We start from the raw sequence: 21,287 nt of genomic DNA on the forward strand, positions 1-21,287 counted from the left end.
TTGTGACAGACGGTATGGCCCACAGGACCCTAAGATATTTATTATCTGACACTTAACAGAAAATGTGCCAACCAATTTCAGAAATAATATATCATCATTATCAACTTTATGCAGAAATGGTCATACTTATATCTTAACAGTTTTGAAGAAATGATCCTAAACATAGTGACTTGCTCTTTCAGTATACAGACCAGCACAAGATATTCAAAAAGACTCAATGTATATAACTACCCCTGCATGTACAAAAAACGGATTTTTAACCTATTCACAATTAAGCATGACTTTGAGGAAGGGAGCTGGAAGGTTGACACATGCAGCAACACAATCACTTGCCAAACTAAAAGAAAAAAAATTTACCTCAGTAAATAGTCTGCATATACTACAGGCTCTGGCAAAATCTGCTCTAAAAATTCTTCACCTTCATCTCCTTTTGATTTCAAATATTCACAAAGGGCACACCAATACAAAGCAATTTCAGGAGTTAATGTTTCCACTGGAATCAATTTCCTTCATTTAAAAGAAAGAGTGTAAGAGAAAGCATGATCTTTTTATCATTAAAAATGGAATAGTACAAAAATGGGAATAAGAACATTTGCTTTAAAACTTCCACACTATCCTTTTAATTAGTCATTAATGTATCCACACAAAAAGGAATGAAGAAACTTAGAACAAAAAAGAACCAAATAAGCAAACATATACTAGGGGTGCATGTTGCTGGATTTTCTCATGGTAGGCTAATTCAAAAATCAAAGTAAGAAATTGAAGGGGGGAAAACACTTAGCTAAAGTAGATAGTCTATGATAAAGCAACAAGTTCTGACACCAGGAGGGTCAAAAGGAAGGGAAAAAAGATATTCATCAGACTAAAAGAAAACAAGAGAGAGGTAAGATTAAAGGTATTAATATAATCTTAAGCTATGGGGATGAAAAAAACAAATTAATTGCATAAGTTAATCAGTATTACATTTCAAAGAATGAATCCTTTATGTACCTGCTATCATTGTTTTTACAAAGTCCCACCAGTTCACTGAGAGGAGTCATTGAAAACAAGGCATTGAGAACAGAGATTGCCACTTCAGAAGAATTTTCTACATCCAACCGATGAAGCAACTGTAAGATATTTCCTTCAGAGAACCGTAACCAGCCTTGGAGAAGATGCTTCTGCATAGCTTGTTTCACAGCATCTATTGAGTCATTTGAAACATAGGTGAACAAAGGCTCCCTCTAGCTTCCATCTCTTGTATTTTGTCTATTTTAATTAACAAAGTCAATATTTACAATAGAAATAGTAGAGGTTAAGAGGCACAACTAAGGAGAGATATATATATATATATAGATATATATATATATATATTTTTTTTTTTTTTTTTTTTTTTTGAGACAGAGTCTCGCTCTGTCACCAGGCTCGAGTGCAGTGGCACCATCTCGGTTCACTGCAACTTCCACCTACTGGGTTCAAGCGATTCTCCTGCCTCAGCCTCCCGAGTAGCTGAGACTACAGGCGTGCGCCACCACGCCCAGCTAATTTTTGTTTCACCATGTTGGCCGGAATGGTCTTAATATCTTGACTTCGTGATCCACTTGCCTTGGCCTCCCAAAGTGCTGGGATTACAAGTGTGAGCCACAGCGCCCAGCCAACTAAGCATATTAAAGGAAAAAAAAAAAGAAGTACCGTGATACTGCAAAGTCACTGTGATGGCCACTTACAAATAAAAATGGAAAAGGCTCAGCACGAAATACCACAGCCTACACAAATATCTTTACATTCCTTCTCCCCTGGGTTCAATGAGCTTCAGGTGTTAGCCCAGAATATGTAATAGCTATTATTTCACTTGTTACCTGATTTCATCTATTATACAATTGCTATTTGCAGTAGTGAACTATACAAGCATACATCACCAAATGAACCTTAGTCTTAGCTTTTAAGGTCATCCTAGTAATTAATTCTCTGACAATGCTTTCAAACTCAAGTCGGTTTTCTCACTATAGCACAATAGAGCCATCTTGGCCTTCTCGTGGGAGTTAAAAATTTCAAAAAATATCATTCTTATAAGCAGATTGTCTTAGGCTCCCCAACCCCTGAGCCACGGACTAGTACCAGTCTGTGGCCTGTTAGGAACCGGGCCGCACAGCAGGAGGTAAGCCGTGGTCTAATGAGCATTACCGCCTGAGCTCTTCCTACTGTTAGATCAGCAGACGCATTAGATTCTCTTAGGTGCAGGAACTCTATTATGAACTGCGCACATGAGGTGTCCAGGGTGCGTGCTCCTTATGAGAATCTAAGTAATGCCTGATGATTTGAGGTGGAACAGTTTCATCTGGAAACCATCCAGTCCGCCCTCTGTGGAAAAACTTCTTCCATGAAATCGATACTTGGTGCCAAAAATGTTGGGGAATGCTACTCTAACAGAAAAAAAAAAAAAAAAAGGAAAATTATACTGGTCTGACCATTCCTAACTGTTGTTTCTGATACACAGAACACATTCATACCAAGGTATACACATAAGGAACAGCATTTTTTTTTTTAAGGAAGAGAGGGCAAACAGATCTTTTCCTACTTCTAACATGAATTAGCTCTACAGACTTAAGTATTGTTTCTCCATCTGTAAAACACAGAAAGGGTGAAAGAAATAAGCTCTGCTCCTTCAAAATACCAAGATCTTGGCTGGATGCGGTGGCTCACGCCTGTAATCCCAACACTTTGGGAGGCCGAAGCAGGTGGATCACTTGAGGTCAGGAGTTCAAGACCAGACTGGCCAACATGGTGAAACCCCGTCTCTACAAAAATATAAAAATTAACCAGGCATGGTGATGTGCACCTGTAATCCCAGGTGCTCAGGAGGCTGAGGCAGGAGAATCACTTGAAACCAGAAGGCGGACATTGCAGTGAGCCAAGATGGAGCCACTGTACTCGTCTCAGTGATAGAGCGAGACTCCGTCTCAAAAATATATACATATCAAGATCTTTAGCCCTATGTTTTCTACATAATACATCAAGATAAATTTCACCAGGTTCATGGGACTGGCAGGCTTACTTGACCTGATTTGACACTTTTTTCCTAAACCTTGTTAAGTCTAACCTCAAAATCTACTAAAGTTTTGTATATATAAAGTTGTTTATCTTACCTGATCTGTCATTAAGACCTTGTTGAAGGAGCATTACTCTCTGAGCAATGGACATAGCTCTCATATGAACCTTTTCAGCTAAAACCTTAAAAATAATTTATAAAGATGGTCATTAACCTCAACACAATTTACAGATTTCATAAGAACATCACCATCTTAGAAAATTACCCAGGATCTCCAACATTAATACCTGGTAACACACTTAATACAGTAAGATTCTACCTAAATCACCTGTGTTCTCCATAAAACCTCAATTGAAGAAATTATTACATGCCAAGTATTTTTCAAAGGCACTTTAAGAAAATGGCTTCTTGTCCCTTAAGAATATGCCAACACAAGACACTGAACTTATTTACCTGATAAGCCAGCTTTCTGACAGCCTCTTTCACATCCTTGGTGCGCCCTACAATTTTTGGCAAAGTCTTTGCTGATGGTGCAATACATGATAACACTGCCCGTCTAACTTCTGGATTTGAATCATTTTCAATCAAAGTAGCATATGCTAAAAATAAAGCAATACATTTTGGTACTGAAGAAATTATTTATTTAACTATAGTCATAAAATAACACACATTTTGATATTTTAAAATGCCTTTAATATGATAAAGATAGGCTGGGCACGATGGCTAATGCCTATAACCAGCACTTGGGAGGCCAAGGTAGGTGAAGAGCTTGAAGCCAAGAGTTCAAGACCAGCCTGGGCAATATAGCAAGACCCCTGTCTCTACCAAATAATTTTGAAATAAAAATTAGCTAGGCATAGTAGTGGCGATTCCAGTTACTTAGGGGGCTGAGGTGGAAGGATCACTTAAGCCAAGGAGTTTGAGGCCGCACCTCTTCTATCCGGCCTGAGTGAGAACCCATCTATAAGAGAAATAATGTCTTTTTTTTAGCCTTACACATTAAGCTTTTTTCCCACCAACTTCCTTCTCGCTATGTTGCCCAGGTTGGAGCCAAAGTGCTGAGATTACAGGCCTGAGTCACTGCTGCACAGGTCACGAACTTCCCTTCTAAAGACACAAGGGGGAATTAGTCAACGGACTGGCTCTAAGGCCAAAAGTGAAAGCAAATAGCCCTAACAGTCATGGTAAATTAATCATAAAGATTATGTCTGTGCTACTCCTCAGTATTTAAGAGAAAGCTTAATATAGCAGTTTATTTTAAACTGATAATGGCTTTATAAGGGCCCATTATTTTGGTTTTTTAATGAGACCTAAAAGGAAATATTTTTTGGTTTTATTCATTGAAACAAACTCATTTCTTATATTTAAATATGTTTATCTGTACTTCTCACATCTTTCCCACTCAATTATTAAGTACATGTTGACTATCAAATATCTATGTTTAGTTGATGGGTGCAGCACACCAACATGGCACAAGTATACATATGTAACAAACCTGCACGTTATGCACATGTACCCTAGAACTTAAAGTATAATAATAATAAAAAAAAATTTAAAAAAAAATAGAGCAGCTACCTTTTCAAAAAAAAAAAAACAAATATCTATGTTTTACACAATATTATTATGGGTATATTTTAACAGCAAAAAAAATACCAACTACTATAGTGATAAATATACCAGTGATAATGGCAGAGATTTATATTTTTGACATAAGAATTTCTGTTCAAAAAAAAAGATATCCCAAAGGGAGTGAAACAATGATACCCCAATGAGCCACCTAAAGCAGAAAGAGATATACAATTCATATGACCCAAGGATTTCTTTTCAAAATATATAAAGAACGCAAATGAAATTTTTTAAATAGTATTTTAAATTAAAAACCCAATGAAAAAATGGGCAAAACACAGTAACAGGTATTATATAGAAATATAACTGGCTGCTAAATATATACATACAGCATGATTTACACAAAATGATAGGAAAACATTAAGATAGACATATGTGATTTATGTAAAAAATTTTTTTTTAATTTAAGCAAGAGACTAATTAACCCAAAACTGAGGATAATAGTTACTTCTGAGGGACAGGGATGCAGCTGGGATAGGATGCAAGTACTGATTATTTTTTTTAAGCAGGGTGGTTGCTACTTACGTGTTTTTTTTTTTTTATCTGAATCATATATTAATTACTGATACTCTTCATATGTATAGACCATAATAAAAAGTTTCAAATACTGAGAATTTAACAAAATCAACAAATCTGAAAAAGATTTAGGAAACTACACACACCATTAACCACTGGGCATTCATCATCTTTGGGATCCTGAAGTCGTGAAAGCGCCAGAACTGCCTGTATTCTCACATTTGGAATCTTATCTTTCAATCTAATAAGCATGGCTTTATTAATTTTATCAAACACATCATCATCAATCTGAGCATTTTCTGGCATACTTCCCAAAAGCTTGTTTATGAGCTGGCACACTCTAAATCTCACTGCATTGCTGTTTGCTTCATGAGACTAAAACAGAAACAAATCAAAACTTATTCATAGTCACATACCACTCCCAAATAATCAATATTATCTGAACTCTATATATTCAGAATGCAAGAAGTTACAACAACAATTCATTTCCTGAAGAGAACTTATAATGCTACCTTGGTCCATATGTATAGCAAATATATATTTTATACAGTCTCAAACTAAACAGTCTGAAAGAAGTCTTTGCTAAGTTACATAGTCCTCTGTGTAGCAGCTTCTAAAATACAGAACTCATTTAAAATAAACATAGGAGAACTGGTTTAAAGAGGTCATTAAAAATTTAATGTTGGAGTTAAAGTCCACTTTTTAATCATAATGATAATTCTAATATTTCCCATAAAACGTAGACTCATTCAGATTTTTTAAATCACTAGATATTTCATTGTCAAAAACATACAAACTCCCACGACTCTAAGTGGCAAAATTTTCTAAAATCCCTCCCCAAAGCTATCATTTTCATAGTACCTTTAAGAGAAAAGTAAACAAATAATTTAAAAGGCCACCATCTTCCTCTTCCTCATCATCTTCCATATCCGATTGGTGAAATGAGGTAACAAACTTTGCTGCAAATTCTATTACCCTCTCCACAGCTGGTTCACGTTTATAGACCACCATAACATATTTAAGGTAATGTATGAACTCCTCATGAAAAACTGTTTTATCATCCATCTGAAAGACAAAAGAAACCCTTCATAAACTGCACCGACAGAAATCCTTTATTCCCAACATCACCCTAAGACTTCTGAAAGCACTAGCCATAATAATGCAGACAAATTAAAATCTTTATTTAGTAAACTCTTAATTATCCAAACCAGCAAAAGGGCAATCAATTTGCATGAATTTCTCTCCAGGCTATAATGGGAGTACACGAGCTTGACTTTTGACAGTAAAAAGATTCCTTTGATTGTTTTTTTCAATACCTTTGAATTCTCAATAAGCCTTTAGTACATTACAAATACGCTTCTTCATCAACAACCCAAAATCAATACTGCCTTTTATATTTCTCATATTCAGGTCTTCCTATCTCTTCCTATCACCAGCAGCTTCTTTATGAGATAACCTGCACATCCTATCTCATATCCTCAAAGTCCTGCGATGTTTACTTACAATTTTTCTTGGACCTCAAGATAATTCAGCTTCCCCAAATTAATTGTTCTAGTCTTCTCAAGGTTCCACTCAAAACAAACAAATAGTAACGTACATAAATAAGAATGGCCAGGCCCTAACGATTAATTTGGTATTTGGTGATTGGATTCAATGTAACCGTGGGACGAGGGTAGAATCATTTGACGGTCGGCGGGGAACGATGACCCCAGGGGCAACGACCACCGAACCCCCGCATTCAGGATCCACTCTGCGGTTCAATATTTGATGTCTGATAGCCTCGGTGGTTGTAAATGCTTCTCTCCACGTTCACAATCAGATTAAGGAATAACGGTCCACGCCGCCCAGAGGCTGGGGGTGTCGGCTCAGAAAAGCCAAGGCGGGGCCCGTGTGAATGACGCCCAGACTTCCGAGTCTTTCTGGCCTGGGCGCAGGCGACCTCGGGTAAATCCCTGACTTCTCCGAACCTCAGGTGGTCCCTATGAAGTGAGTCGCGAAGGTGAACAAGGCTGGAGTCACGGTGCGCCGAGCCCGAGGGCCACGGAGGGCCCCTGAGGGAGGGCGGGCCGGGGCGGGCGAGGGGCGGCGGCCAGGGCCGGGCGCGCTTACCGTGCGGTAGGTGCGGCTCAGCGCCACCACCAGCTTCGCCTGGTTCTGGTGCGGATGCTGCGCCAGCCGAAAGGCCTCCTTAATCGACAGCAGCCTCTTTTCCGCTCCCATGGCTCTGGAACCCTGCCGGGACGAGTCCTGCCCGCGCTCGGCTACAGCCTGCCCGCAAGCCAACCCAGAGGCAGAGCTCTCCGCAGTCTTCTCGGACAGCCCCGGGAGTCTTTACCGCCCGAACGTTCAAATAATTGCCGCGAGAGGGGAAAATCCCGCGAGACTGCCGCAAGCGCTCTGGGAGGAGAGAGCGGGAAGCGATGGGTCCACCCATCTCACACCCTGCGCTTTGGGCGCATGCGTCTAGGTTCAACCTTGTCCAACAGTTTTCACGGAGGGAAGTGGCGTTTTTAAGGGGGAGGGACCTTGACTCGGCCGGAAGTAGTGTCGGCGCGGGAGCGGAGTGGAGTGGCCTAGCCGCGGGAGGGGAAGGGTTGCTAGTGTTAGGCCTAGCTGGGTAGTGCGGTTGAGCGTGAGGCGAGAAAGAAGAAGCGATCCTCCAAGGGTGAGAACGGGAGATCTGCCGAAGATAACAACCTCCCTTGTGGCCAAAGGGCGGGGGATCCCCACACGAGGGCTCCGTTTCGAGAGACGGCGACAAAGGAAAGTTCGTAGCGCGTTCCGGAGGCCCGGCCGCGTCTGAGAAGGGAGAAGCTGCTGGGTCCGCGAAGCTGGGCGACCCGAGGTTAGTGGAGACGGATGCGGTCTTTTGAAGGCCTTAGTCCCTGCCCTGGTGAAGCCGACTGCGAGGTTCCGCAGGGCGTGCAGGCGGCCCGGGGATCGCTGCGAAGGGGGTGCGGGCTAACTTAGCTATTGCCGTTTGTAGATATGCAGCTGTCGAGGCCCTGTTTACAAGCGGGCATAAGGACAGTGTATTAAGGGAGAACTCAAGAGAATGGAAAGGTCTTTCGGGTATTGGTTAAAATAAAGAAGAGTAGAAACTAGGTTTTTAAATTTTAAATGAAATTATATCAGGCAGAATTTCTGTTGGATCTCAGGATGCACCATCCAAAAATAAGACTGTAGGAGAACAGAATATGCCACCCTACAGTATACTTCTAGGGTATATTTTGAGCTGGTATTCTGATAAAATGCAGACACAGGAGTCACTCTGAAAATCTGTCCTGTTGTAAAAGAAATTTACATCTACAGAGGAAATATACATCAGTAAAGCATCTGTATCACGAAGAGGGCAGCTCTGCGATAATTTTTGTTACCTGGGAGATTTTATCTGCATATCAAGACAACTTTTATTCACCGTTTATTTCCTCCCCTCACGTTTCCACAACTTTGTGGCCAACCATCCCCCAGAAAGCCGCAAACCACCATTTCTTGAGTAGCGTAGGATGCTGTATAATCTTCAATCATCTGACCATGGTGGGACTCCTCTGCATGTGTAGTTAAGTACGGGTTTTTTTTCTTGTTAATGTTTATGTCAAGTTAATTTGTAACCCAGCCAAAGAACCTGGGAGGATGGAGGGAAGCCGTTTTTCCCTCTCCTACACCTCAGTAACCTACTGCCAGCTGAAGAAATAGAACATTACTAAAGCCACCTGTACATCTTTCTCGTTTTGAATTACCTTCACTCCGAAGAAGTAATGGATTTTCTTAATTTACTGTTAACTTTTACCATGCAGATTTTTATATATTAATGACACATTTTTTTATGTTAATGACTAAATAAATCCCTGAATGAGGATATTGTACTATTTTGCATGTTTTAACCATTAAATGAATAATTATATGTGCCTCTGGCTTTTTTCAATCAATATTGCTGTGGTTCATATTGATATATTAATAATAGTAACTTGCACGTGATTGACCTTTATCATTCTAAGCCCTTTACTTTGTTTATTGCTCACAAACCCTGTAGGATAACTTTGATCTTCTTTTAAGATGAGGAAACTGCGACACAGACAGGTTGCTATAGTACTCCATTGTATTAATATGCCATACCTTATCCATTCTCCTGCTTAATTCCTCAAACTTTATAGATATTCAACTGCTAGTTAAGATAAGAATGTGGTAACATTTGTGTTGCCCATAATTTTGCTTTGTGACGTTTCTAATATTTATCTTTATTTTTATTTTGAGACAGAGTCTTGCTCTGTCGCCCAGGCTGGAGTGCAATGGCGCAATCTTGGCTCACTGCAACCTCTGCCTCCCCAGGTTCAAGTAATTCTCCTGCCTCAGTCTCCCAAGTAGCTGGGTTACAGGCGTTCACCACCACGCCTGGCTACTTTTTTGTATTTTTAATAGAGACGGGTTTCTCCATGTTGGCCAGGCTGGTCTCAAACTCCTGACCTCAGGTGATCCACCCGCCTTTGCCTCCCAAAGTGTTGGAATTACAGGCGTGAGCCAGCTAGTATTTCTTTATTGTATTCAACTTGGCTGTCTCACCAACAGAGACATCACACCATTTTGTCAGTTACGGAAGAATGAGACATCTGGCCACCAGAGGTCAGCCTAACTATATTTTGGTTAGGTTTGTTTTTGTTGTTTTTTTTTCAATGGTTAAAGCCATGTGGGGAGGGGTTCAGTATTTTTTGATATTATAATCTGAAAATATTTTTTTAAAGATGCTAGATTAAATTTAAACAACATAGTATACTGCCTTAAAGCTTACATGTTTCCTAACTTCCGTACTGTGAAACAGAACAAAAACAATTATGGGAAAGTAAGAGCCTTTTTAAAAATTTTCTGAGTAACATAATAACTGAAGTATAGCCAATTAGTAATCTCACAGGTGCAATCTGGTTGAAGTCAAAATAGCAAAAATATTAGAGGACAGCGCAATTAAAAGCCAACAGCTTCTCCTGTCTCAGTTAATAAAGACTGAGTTGTGCTAATAAGGTCATATGGTATGGCTTCAGGTCAGCAATTTTCCTCTAATGAGTATTTCTCTGGCTTTCACACACTCCTAGCACAGTATTATAGTATTATAAACTAAGAAGTATTACATTGTTTCTTCTTAAAGGTATAAGCAGTTTCCTTTATATTGCTGTAGTAGCATCATATGTTGATCTTGCCTTAAAAAATTATCTCATTTGTCTTTGTCTAACATTACCAAATCACCAAGCTATAACTTGGGAACTGTTCTCTCCCTGGAGTAAAATAGAACTTGCTTGTGGTAGTTACTTACTGCAAGCCTTTGCCATTCTCTGATTGTTTCAGATACATTTACTGAGCCACTCATATATGCCAGACACTGTGCTAGGAGTGTGTGAAAGCCAGAGAAATACTCATTAGAGGAAAATTGCTCACCTGAAGCCATACCATATGACCTTATTAGCACAACTCAGTGTATTCGATAATGAAAATGTCCACTGACTTTAATTTTGGAAATGCCCCGTACAGAGTAGCATAAACGACACATTGATACTGTTTCTTTTCTCATGTAAAGCTATGCCTTTAAAGGCCACCCATGTTGCTATATATACTTGGAATGTGTTTCCACCACATTTTACCAGTCCGCTTCTCTAGGGATAGGAACCTGGAATGCTTCTAATTCCTGTCATCACAGATGTAGCTTCAGGGTATATCTTCATACATGTTCTTACAGGAATTTATTTGCTATCTATGCCCAAAAGTAGGATTGCTAGATCATGAGATGTGCAAATAGTTTGCCTAAGTAGTGCTGCCAGCCTGTTAATGTGATCATACTGTTCATGCTTTGGGATTTTCTCTTCTATAATTTGGATGTCTTTGTCCTTTGCTCGTTTCTTTATTGAAGTTGCTATCTTTCTTAAAAATTGATTTAACTTTGTCCTTGGTATCTTTAGTTCAGTCCAGAAATGATTAATTGTGATGTTATTAAATTCATTTTTTGGTCTGGTGCTTTATGCTTTTTTGTTTAAGAAGTCTTTCCCTGGCCTCATTTCACAAAGATATTCTGTATTATATTTAACTAACTGTATGGTTTTACCATCCCCATTTAGATCTTTGATCCATCATGAATCCTCCCTTATACATGTCATTATATGTATAGGTATTACATGGTTTTGCTTTTCTTTTTTTTTCTTAACCTTGTTCTTAATTTTTTGTTAATTCTTGTTCCAATAGTTTTACTTTTTTTTAATATAGTGAGCCAGTTGTACCAATATTATGTACTAAACATATCCATTCACCCTTAGTTTATGTACCAACCTTATTTTATATTACATTCCCAAATTATATATAACTCTGTTTCTAAGCTCTTTTCTGCTCTTTTGGACTATTGTCTGTTCTTACACTAATGCTACCCTATTTTAATTTCTGTGACGTTAGTCATAGTACATACCTTGAAGAATAGGAACTCCCTTACTCTTCTGTTTAAACAGTTCATTTGGCTATATGTGGAATTTTATTCTTTCTATATAACCTTTATATAGAGTTCCTTAAAATTTTGATTGGAATTGTATAAATTAATAGGGAGAAAGTTGATATCTTTATGATATTTGTTCCATCCAAGAGCATGGAATGTCTGTATTTTAAATTATCTTCTATATTGTTTATTAGATCTTATATATTAATGATTAGTTCCTAGGTTCTTTATAGGATTAGGTTTTTGTTGTTTGTTTTTCCTTCTGTGAAATGTCTTTATATATGGTCTAGTTAGTATTGCTAGTATAAAAGTTAACAGTGCCTGAGTTGAAACACTAGCCCTGTGACTTACTAGATGAATGACTTTGGTCACGTAACTTAATCCACAGGTAAGATGGGGACAATAAAAGTACCACCTTTTACGGTTGTTAGAAGAATTTTAAAATAGTTAACATTTGTGCAGTTACTAGAGTAGTACATGGCAAATAATAAGTGTTATATAAGTAATTAAATTAATGGATATTCATAGGTTAATCTCAGATCAGGAAACTTGTTGAACTCTGTTTTTTTTTAATTAGATGATAATCATCTGTAAACTAATAGTTTTATCTCTTCTAATTCTTAACGTATCTTTTTCCAAAAAGAAAAACATTGATTAGGACTTTCCGTCCTGTGTCAGACAGTATCAGTCTCAGTCAACATGGTCATCTTTAGCTAATTTCACTTTGTTGTTGTTGTTGTTGTTGTTGTTGAGAAGAGTCTCATTCTGTCACCCAGACTAGAGTACAGCAGTGTGATCATAGCTCACCACGCAGCCTCCAACTCCTGGGCTCAAGCAATCCTCCTGCCTCAGCCTCCCAAGTAGCTAGAACTAAAGGCACACACCACCATACCTGGCTAAATTTTTTTGTAGAGACAGGGTCTTGCTATGTTGCCCAGGCTGGTCTTGAACTCCTGACCTCAAGTGGTCCTCCACCCTTGGCCTCCCAAAATGCTAGGATTACAAGCATGAGTCACTGTGCCCTGCCCCTGACTTCACTTTTAAAGGAAATGTATCTCATCTTATTCAGGATAATGTTTGCTTAAAGATTTTGGTAGATAACCTTTACCAAGTTAAGAAAGTTACATTCTCCTTCTAGTTTAGTAAAAATGTTTTGTTTTGTCTTTTAAAGCATAAATACATGTTGGTCAGGAACTAACAAAGGTTATCCACATTCAATATAATGATCTCTTTTTTTCCTTTAGTTGTGGTAATTTGTACATTTTTTATAATTTGAGCTATTCTTACTTTCCTGGGATAGGCTGTATTTGATAATATTCTTTTTAATGTACTGTTGGATTCTGTTAAGTGATATTTAGGATTTTGCAAGTGAAGTGAGCCTATACTTTTCTTGTTTGGTTCATCTCTAAGTTTGGAATTTATTTTTGTTATCTTTATAAAAGGAACTGGTCAGTTTTCATGCTTTTTTCTTTTTTGTGGAACAGCTTATATAGAATTGGTCATAGGATCACAACTTCTGAGGTCCCAGCAAGAGTCCTAACATCTAGCAGCTCTACCACCAGGACAGGCCCCCTAAAACTAATTCCAACAAGCACCTCTGAAGGTAAAAAAAATAAAATAAAAATAAATAAATACCTTTTAGAGCTCTCTATTTGGAGTTTGGGACATAAGGGATCAGCTTTTGCAAAAGTAATTTTCTGGGCTAAAACTGCATACAAACTGGCCCAGTTTTGTACCAACAAAGAATTAAAATGGCCCCAGACTTTCCTCCCCAATATTGTGATTGTAAGAGCTATTACCAACAGGTAAATTGGCCTAAGCCTATGAGATAGAGAGGGAAGAGTCTGTAAGACTTCTTGCTCAGCATTTGTTCTGATTTTAGATATCCTGAGGTTAGGTAGGCAATAATGTTATCCAGTGCTTTCAGGATTTAATATCATGTCTCTAGTCTTCTCATTCACAGGTTAAGGCTACCTTTCCAGATAGTCCAACAGCTAAATCACCAGTTTCCAAGGGCATTTACGTCACCTATGGAAAGCATCGGATCCTCTTACACCAGATGTTCTTGACAGCTCATCCCATCAGTCCCCACTGCACAAAAGTTGCTATACCAGCGGACAACCAAGACAACTACTGAGCTTCTTTTCGTTGTCAAGTAGATATAATATCACTGCCAGCAAAACAGCACAAAAAGTGTCTCTTCACAGTACCACTACCAATTGGGACTATGCTAAGTAAATCAGCTTGCCTAGATGAGGACCCCTTGTATTCTTGGGTAGCCAGGATTTGAAGGAGATACTCTGACCTGTGCCACTGGTAAGTGACTAAATACTTTTACACACTGAACTGGTCCTGAAAACTAAGATGTCTTCTTTGTAAGTGAAGAATATACAACATAATCTTGAAGAACAGCACAGTGGTGTGGGCCGCAAGCATACTCTATGTGCATAATGGACTGAAAGACAAATTAATCTTGGCGAAAGGATTTTTCATCTCTTATTTCTATTTGCCAGTGTTAGTAAGTGTTCTGCTGGCTTTAGATTATTACCTTTTTCTGGTTCCTTACTCTGTTTCATTCAGATGGGTCCTAGAAATCCCTCTCCTGACCACTTGTCAGATTCAGAAAGTGAGGAAGAAGAAAACATTAGCTACCTAAATGAGAGTTCTGGGGAAGAGTGGGATTCCTCTGAAGAAGAGGACTCCATGGTACCCAACTTATCGCCTCTTGAGAGTCTTGCCTGGCAGGTTAAGTGCCTTTTAAAATATTCCACAACTTGGAAACCTTTAAATCCTAATTCCTGGTTGTATCATGCTAAACTCTTGGATCCAAGCACACCAGTCCATATACTTCGAGAGATAGGTCTAAGACTCTCCCATTGTTCCCACTGTGTCCCCAAACTGGAACCAATTCCTGAATGGCCCCCTCTGGCCTCTTGTGGAGTCCCACCTTTTCAAAAGCCTCTTACAAGTCCCAGCCGGCTCTCTAGAGATCATGCCACTCTAAATGGAGCACTGCAATTTGCCACCAAACAGCTAAGCCGAACATTGAGTAGAGCCACTCCCATACCTGAATACCTAAAACAGATCCCTAATTCTTGTGTTTCTGGGTGTTGCTGTGGCTGGCTGACTAAAACAGTTAAGGAAACAACTCGTACTGAACCCATCAACACTACTTATTCTTACACTGACTTCCAAAAGGCAGTTAACAAACTCCTAACTGCATCACTGTAAAGATCTACCATTTGCTGTGATATCTCTGATGTTGCGAACTGAGGAAGGGGTACAAAGTTAGTCATTACACAGCCCACTAATGTCTTCTCAGTCAAACTATCTTATGCCCTGGCAAGCCAAAGAGGATAGCCTTTGACAAACCCTGTGGATAAAATGATAATATCAAGGCCAGGCGTGGTGGCTCACGCCTGTAATCCCAACACTTTAGGAGGCTGAGGTGGGTGGATCTTCTGAGGTCGGAAGTTTGAGACTAGCCTTGCCAACACAGCGAAATCCCGTCTACTAAAAATAGAAAAAAAAAATCAGCTGGGCGCAGCAGTGCATGCCTGTAATCCCAGCTACTCGGGAGGCTGAAACAGGAGAATCACTTGAATCAGGGAGGCAGAGGTTGCGGTGAGTCAAGATTATGCCACTGCACTCCAACCTGGGTGACAGAGCAAGACTCAGTCTCAAAACAACAACAACAAATACCAATGGAGAATTAGTTAAGGGGACCATGTTACAAAAGCTAGTTGAATATTCTTCACACTCACTTCTCACCCTACCCATCCCAATTTATTCTGCCTTTCTGAATGGCTTTAATGAGATATCTGATTATTAATGAAGAAAAGTAGACCACCACCCCTTTTATTATCCAGACTTCAGAACAGCCATTATTGAAAGCTAGAAGTTAGCTACCCACAGTAATACCTTTCTGAGCATACCCTTCTCTAACATGCATTTCTATGGAGGTAGTTGAATTAAATTGAGTAACTACACAAAGGGAAATGGCAGGGATGGGGATTTCTTTCCCAGCTTTTATATAGATGTGCCTACATAGGACACTCTTTAGGGTTCCTTTTATTTTTTCTTTTTTTGGCAGGGGGCTGGGAGCGGCAGGGAGGAGTACAATTTTAAGCTTAGCCTGTACTACTCCAAACTTACTATGGCACTTACAATTACATCATGAACGTTCTATATCAGTCTCCCACCAGGCTGTCTCTGGCTAAATCAGCCTATAAGATCATCCCTTGGGATTAAAGAAACACCTGTTCTGTAGAGAATATGTTTCCTGAATCTTGGTACTCAGACTTTTGTCAAGAGTAAATAAAATACCTTTCAAAAGATTAATGGAAATTGATTAAGAGAGCATTTCTGCTTTCAGTATTAACTGCTAATGGATTAAAATTTTAGTCTGTATAGCATTTCCTGGAGTAAAAGTTCAAGTACTTTCCACATCCATTGCAAACGTCAGGAACCCCTCTAATTTTAAAGAACCTTCTTATTAGAAAATCTCAGCCTAATACAATCTGAAGTTAAGAGTTTCAGCAGCATTGTTTTTCTAAGTAGATTTAGCTATAGATTTTCTTTTGGCCAAACAAGGAAGAGTATATGCCCTTGTAAATGAGGCTTGTTTTTTTTATTTAAATGAGTCAAAACATAGAAATCAGTATACATAAAATAAAATGCATGAGACTATTAAATCTTTTCATACACTCTACAAATAAAATGAAATCTGTGTGGTCCTGGTAGACTGGGCATCTAAAGGGAATCAGAAAAGAGATTGTGAAAAGTGTATGTGTGTGTGTATATATATATATACATATATATATATATCCTCTTATTTTAGTTTTGCTTTTTCCTATTCTCCATAATTAAGTGCTGTTTACAAGGTGGCATCAAAAAATTGAAGCAGGCCAGGCACGGTGGCTCACACCTGTAATCCCAACACTTTGGGAGGCTGAGGCAGGTGGATCACTTGAGATCAGGAGTTCGTGACCAGCCTGGCCAACATGGTGAAAACCCATCTCTACTAAAAATACAAAAATTAGCCGGGCGTAGTGGCGTGCACCTGTAATCAACAGCTACTTGGGAGGCTGAGGCAGGAGAATTGCTTGAACCTGGGAGGTGGAGGTTGCAATGAGCCGAGATCGCGCCACTGCATTCTAGCCTGGGCAACAGCAAGACACCGTCTCAAGGAAAAAAAAAAAAAAGGCAGTTAGGAATCATAAATTATGTAAATATATAGCAATTTTAAGAAGAGAGAATGCTTATAACCTAATGAATATTTCTGCTGAGCCTTAGTTGTCTAAAGGAAAAAAAGAGGGAATTGTAGATAAAAGTATTTGTTAGTGGAAATTATTGACCTGAAACCATATCATATTGTTAGTGTAACTGAATGTATCAGAAATTGTTCCTATGTAGATATTCTGTGAAACTGGTTTCTAAAATGTTACAGGAAACTCTTTCCTTTTTTTTTTTTTTTTTGTTTAAGGGGAGGTGGGAGGAGGTAGGCAAGAGGTCTGAATATTAACCTATGTTGATGTTTATGTGTTCATAATATGTTCTTTTTTCTCTCTTGGTGTGTGTATAAAAGTGCCTTGCTCATGAATGCATTTTTGCTCTTCACTTCGAAAGGAAGCCTTTCCACAGCTTGGCAGCTGAATAAACCAATAGCTTTGTACATGTTGAACAGCGTATAGTCATTTGTCCTCAACAAATGAAATAGATCCTACTTTTCTTAAGACATACTCAACATTCACTAAGTACCGAATAGAGTTAATAGACACAGTACCTGAATCTATATAGTACGTCTGACAGGAGATGACTTGACGTCTCTAGAGAAGAAACGCACTTGAAGAAGAAAATGTCTGATATTCAGTCAAGATTCAAAGTGAGCTTATTTGTTTATATATTTTAAGTAATTCCAGGTTGCACAAAATAACAGGTACCTAAATAAGCCTTAAGTTAACTTTTTGTGTGGCATAAACACTGGGTTTGGAAATGAATTTACTACCTTTGCACTCACTATGTTGGCTTCTGGTTAAATGCAGTCACCATAATTAGGATAAAAAGTTGAATTTATCCTCTCTTTATAGAAATATTTATCAAAGGAGTAAGGAAATTATTTCTAAACCAGTGGACATTAACTGTCTTTTACTTTCTCAGTGCAGATAGGCAACTTTTTTTTTCTTCTTCTTTCTTTCTTTCTTTTTTGAGACAGTTTTGCTCTTGCTGCCCAGGCTGGAGTGCAATGGCACAATCTTGGCTCACCGTAACCTCCACCTCCCGGGTTCAAGCAATTCTTCTTAGCTTCCCAAGTAGCTGGGATTATAGGCATGTGTCACCACACCCGGCTAATTTTGTATTTTTAGTAGAGACAGGGTTTCTCAATTGGTCAAGCTGGTCTCTAACTCCTGACTTCAGGTGATCTACCTGCCTCAGCCTCCCAGAGTGCTGGGATTACAGGTGTGAGCCACCGCACCTAGCCATAGGCAACATTTTTATTAAAACAGTTCAGATACCTTGAGCCTCAAAGACCATAATCAGGTCTTTTAATCCCATCTGCTTCCTAAGCAAAGGAAAAAATCCATACATGCATGGCAGGAGGGCATATGATATGTCTCCTCTGGGGGATAGAAGCCCTTCCTGCTGGGCCTTCTATCACACCTGTCCATATAAAAATTAAAAAAAAAAAAAGTCTGATGAAAATGTTTTGATATTAGTGTAAATAGCTAAAGCATTTAAAGACTTTAGAAGTCACCTGGGTTATTTTCTTACGCGTAAGTTGGCTTGCATCTGGCTTTCTACTTTTGGCTCCAGTGTTAAAGAACATGTCTTTTGGAGCAGACTGTTAGTTTTAAATATCTCTTGTTAGAAATTTAGCCATTCATCCAATATTGCTATGGAGAAGTGCCTACTCTAGTACAGACACTGGGAATGTAAAACTAAATAAGATTACTACACATAGGAAATTAGTTTTAAAATATATGAACCTATCTATTACCCCAAGCCATTTCTGCTATCTAGGGTCATACTAAATAAACCTAAACCCTAATCCATATGTTGGCCCTTCACATATTGAAAATAGCTTATAGTGGAGAATCATAAAAGAATTGAATGGAGCAGCCATCCACATGTAATGAAGATTCATGTGGAGGACACACTTCAATTAAACCCCCACAATGATACTAACCCAAGGAAATGGAGAAAATATATAGATACTTTGTACAAAGATTTAAATTATATCTGCTAATCACAAGGCAGTGGCACAAAGATCAGGGCCAAAAGTGTTTTGCTCAGGTAGCTAGGATATATAGAACAGCCTAAGAAATCTGGATAGCTTCGCAGACTTCATGAGATAACTGCAAGCTGGTAACATACCTGTCCACCAGTGATATCTATTGAACTGAGGGAGTTACATTCTCTGGACCAACCACCAGTGCTTCTATGTCAACTTGCTGCTGCTAAAAGAAAAATCTCTATGCTGTGTCTCAAATAATTTTAAATAAAGTCGAGTTAATGACTACATATTTGAGTCTGCTAATCATGCAGTTTACCAAGCTCTTCCTTTCAATTAGCAGCAGCAGTGAGACTTATTGTAAAAGTTTGCAACTGAGACCAAGAAATGGAAAGGATGAGGATATACCACAGTGACCTGACACTTGCTGGCTTCCCATCTTCTGTGAGAGCTATGACCAGCTCTTCTCAATGAGATGTGGAAAATGAATGCCTGGTTTTCATTTTTTATTTATGTTTTTGACACAGGGTTTCACTCTTGCCTAAGCTGGAGTGCAGGGGCATGATCTTGGCTCACCGCAGCCTCGACCTCCCAGGCTCAAGCGATCCACCTTAACTTCATTGGTAGCTGTGGACTACAGGTGCACACCACCACACAGGCCAATTTTTGTATTTCTTTGTAGACGCAGTTTCACTCAGGCTGGTCGGGAACTCCTGAGCTCAAGCGATCCTCCCACCTCAGCCTCCCAGAGTGTTGGTGTTACACTGGTACCTGGTTTAAAAAAAAAAAAAAAAAAATGGAGTATAACAGTGTAACAACAGGAAGACAGCTATAGGGTTATTGCCTCTAAACTATGGAGGCAGTTAAAAATGTTAACAGCAGTTTCAAGTTGAATCATAAAACAGGAATTTGACTGGAATTTGGGCAGTTCATTTGGGAAAACATGATTCTGACATGACACGTGATATGAAAATTCCTGGGATCATTAGGGGAGTTAGGCTGTATACAACAATAATCATTCAGAAGGGACTCAGGATACTGGTTAGCCTAACAAAATTAAAACTAACTTCCTAGTATACACAGCAACCAAGCTAGTTTATCAAATTAGCAACAAACCAGATGAAACTCCTAAAATGAGTGTTGCAGTTAACAAGGAGCTGGTACTATAGTTTTATTTGGGGGGAAATTGTTAAGTTTGGGTTAACTGCTCGCCTATGCCTAATTCACCCTTCCATCTGTGGTATCAGCTGTGGGACCTGACACTCCAGTGTAACAGCTGATGGTTTTGGTTTACAATAAATTAAGCAATGGACCAGTAGGTGCAACTTCCTTTGAGAGGTACCCAAACAAGTGGAACAGCCCAAGGGTATGGCCATCTTCCATCAAAAAAGACCCTAGATGGGCTTTATGGTTGCACCTTGAGTAACCAGATTGTCCTGATAGAGTGGCAGAGCTCTGGTGAAAGAAGGGTGCAGCCACTACCGGAAGAATTCTAATTTCTGAATCAATTGAAGGCTGACATTAATGTTGGCCACAGCCAATGCATTCCTTGTAGACTTACTGCAAAGTGTGTTATATGATGTTGGTCCCTGTCTACCTATTTGGTACTTAAGTAGACTCCCATGCCTTGAAAGGTCCAGACCCCAGTTTCCTTCTTTGAATGCAGTTTTTCTATGTTGGTCACATTCTACTTGGGACATGTTTCTTGAAATGGGTTGGGTTGCCAGATTTAGCAAACAGAAATACAAGACACCCAAATAAATTTGAATTTCAGATAAATAATGAAATATGGCACATATACCAGAAAAAAAGTTATGTTATTTACCTGAAATTTGATTTTAGTTTCCTGCATTTTATCTGCAACCCTATACATATGATAGTGGCATGGATTAAGCTTGGGTTTCAGTCTATATAGTTGTTCCCAGGAACTGTCTGTACTCTTTCCAGTATGTGTTGTTTTCTTATGTCTAAGTAATTGACTAGTAGCCAGGAGCAGTGCTTGTGCACACCCATAGTCCCAGTTACTCAGGAGGCTAAATTGGGAGGATTGCTTGAGCTGAGGAGTTTGAGGTTGCAGTGGGTTATGATCATGCCACTGCACAGAAACATGAGCACCAGAGCAAGTGCCCGTCTCTAAAATAATAATATTTAATAATAAGAGACTGGGGGTGAGGAAGGCTCACACATAGTTGACCCAAGTTGTATTTCTTATATATTTATTTCTTAGAACTGTTGTTGAGTGTCAGAAGAGGAGGCCCAATTGCTGATATGAGACTTTTTATAGGAGACACGTGGTATTTAGCTAAAATAACCACATAACCATTACAATATTTGCAAACACAAATTTTTTTAAATGCTGTCTCAACAGCAGGTAGTTTGGGTTTGTGGTTGGTGGTGGTTGTGAAATGGAGACTCACTCTGTC

General features: G+C 39.0%; 2 protein-coding genes across 8 annotated transcripts in view; one reads left to right on the forward strand and one right to left on the reverse strand.

Annotated features, from left to right (window-relative positions):
• NCAPG (non-SMC condensin I complex, subunit G) overlaps positions 1 to 7,652 on the reverse strand; it is a 33,716-nt gene extending 26,064 nt beyond the window's left edge. For both annotated transcript variants that reach the window (XM_011969480.1, XM_011969479.1), the window contains exons 1-7: positions 7,280 to 7,652; positions 6,032 to 6,235; positions 5,317 to 5,545; positions 3,482 to 3,627; positions 3,126 to 3,210; positions 991 to 1,183; positions 358 to 507 (exon numbers count right to left, since the gene is read on the reverse strand). In XM_011969480.1, the coding sequence (XP_011824870.1) occupies positions 358 to 507; positions 991 to 1,183; positions 3,126 to 3,210; positions 3,482 to 3,627; positions 5,317 to 5,545; positions 6,032 to 6,235; positions 7,280 to 7,390 (1,118 nt within the window). In that variant the 5' untranslated portion in view covers positions 7,391 to 7,652. The remainder of the gene's footprint in view (positions 1 to 357; positions 508 to 990; positions 1,184 to 3,125; positions 3,211 to 3,481; positions 3,628 to 5,316; positions 5,546 to 6,031; positions 6,236 to 7,279) is intronic.
• Positions 7,653 to 7,704: 52 nt separating this feature from the next.
• DCAF16 (DDB1 and CUL4 associated factor 16) lies at positions 7,705 to 15,319 on the forward strand. Of its 6 annotated transcripts, none has more exons than XM_011969482.1 (3): positions 7,705 to 8,015; positions 13,118 to 13,236; positions 13,582 to 15,319. In XM_011969482.1, exon 3 carries the CDS (start codon positions 14,214 to 14,216, stop codon positions 14,862 to 14,864), a length of 651 nt encoding a protein of 216 aa, XP_011824872.1. In that variant the 5' UTR covers positions 7,705 to 8,015; positions 13,118 to 13,236; positions 13,582 to 14,213; the 3' UTR covers positions 14,865 to 15,319. The 6 variants fall into 6 exon arrangements, with proteins under 6 accessions (XP_011824872.1, XP_011824874.1, XP_011824878.1 ...); XM_011969484.1 differs by having other exon boundaries at positions 13,597 to 15,319; XM_011969488.1 differs by having other exon boundaries at positions 7,705 to 7,995; positions 13,181 to 13,236.
• The last annotated feature ends 5,968 nt before the right edge of the window (positions 15,320 to 21,287 follow it).

Source organism: Mandrillus leucophaeus, unplaced genomic scaffold (genome assembly GCF_000951045.1).
Source record: "Mandrillus leucophaeus isolate KB7577 unplaced genomic scaffold, Mleu.le_1.0 Scaffold894, whole genome shotgun sequence".
Lineage (NCBI taxonomy): Eukaryota > Metazoa > Chordata > Mammalia > Primates > Cercopithecidae > Mandrillus > Mandrillus leucophaeus.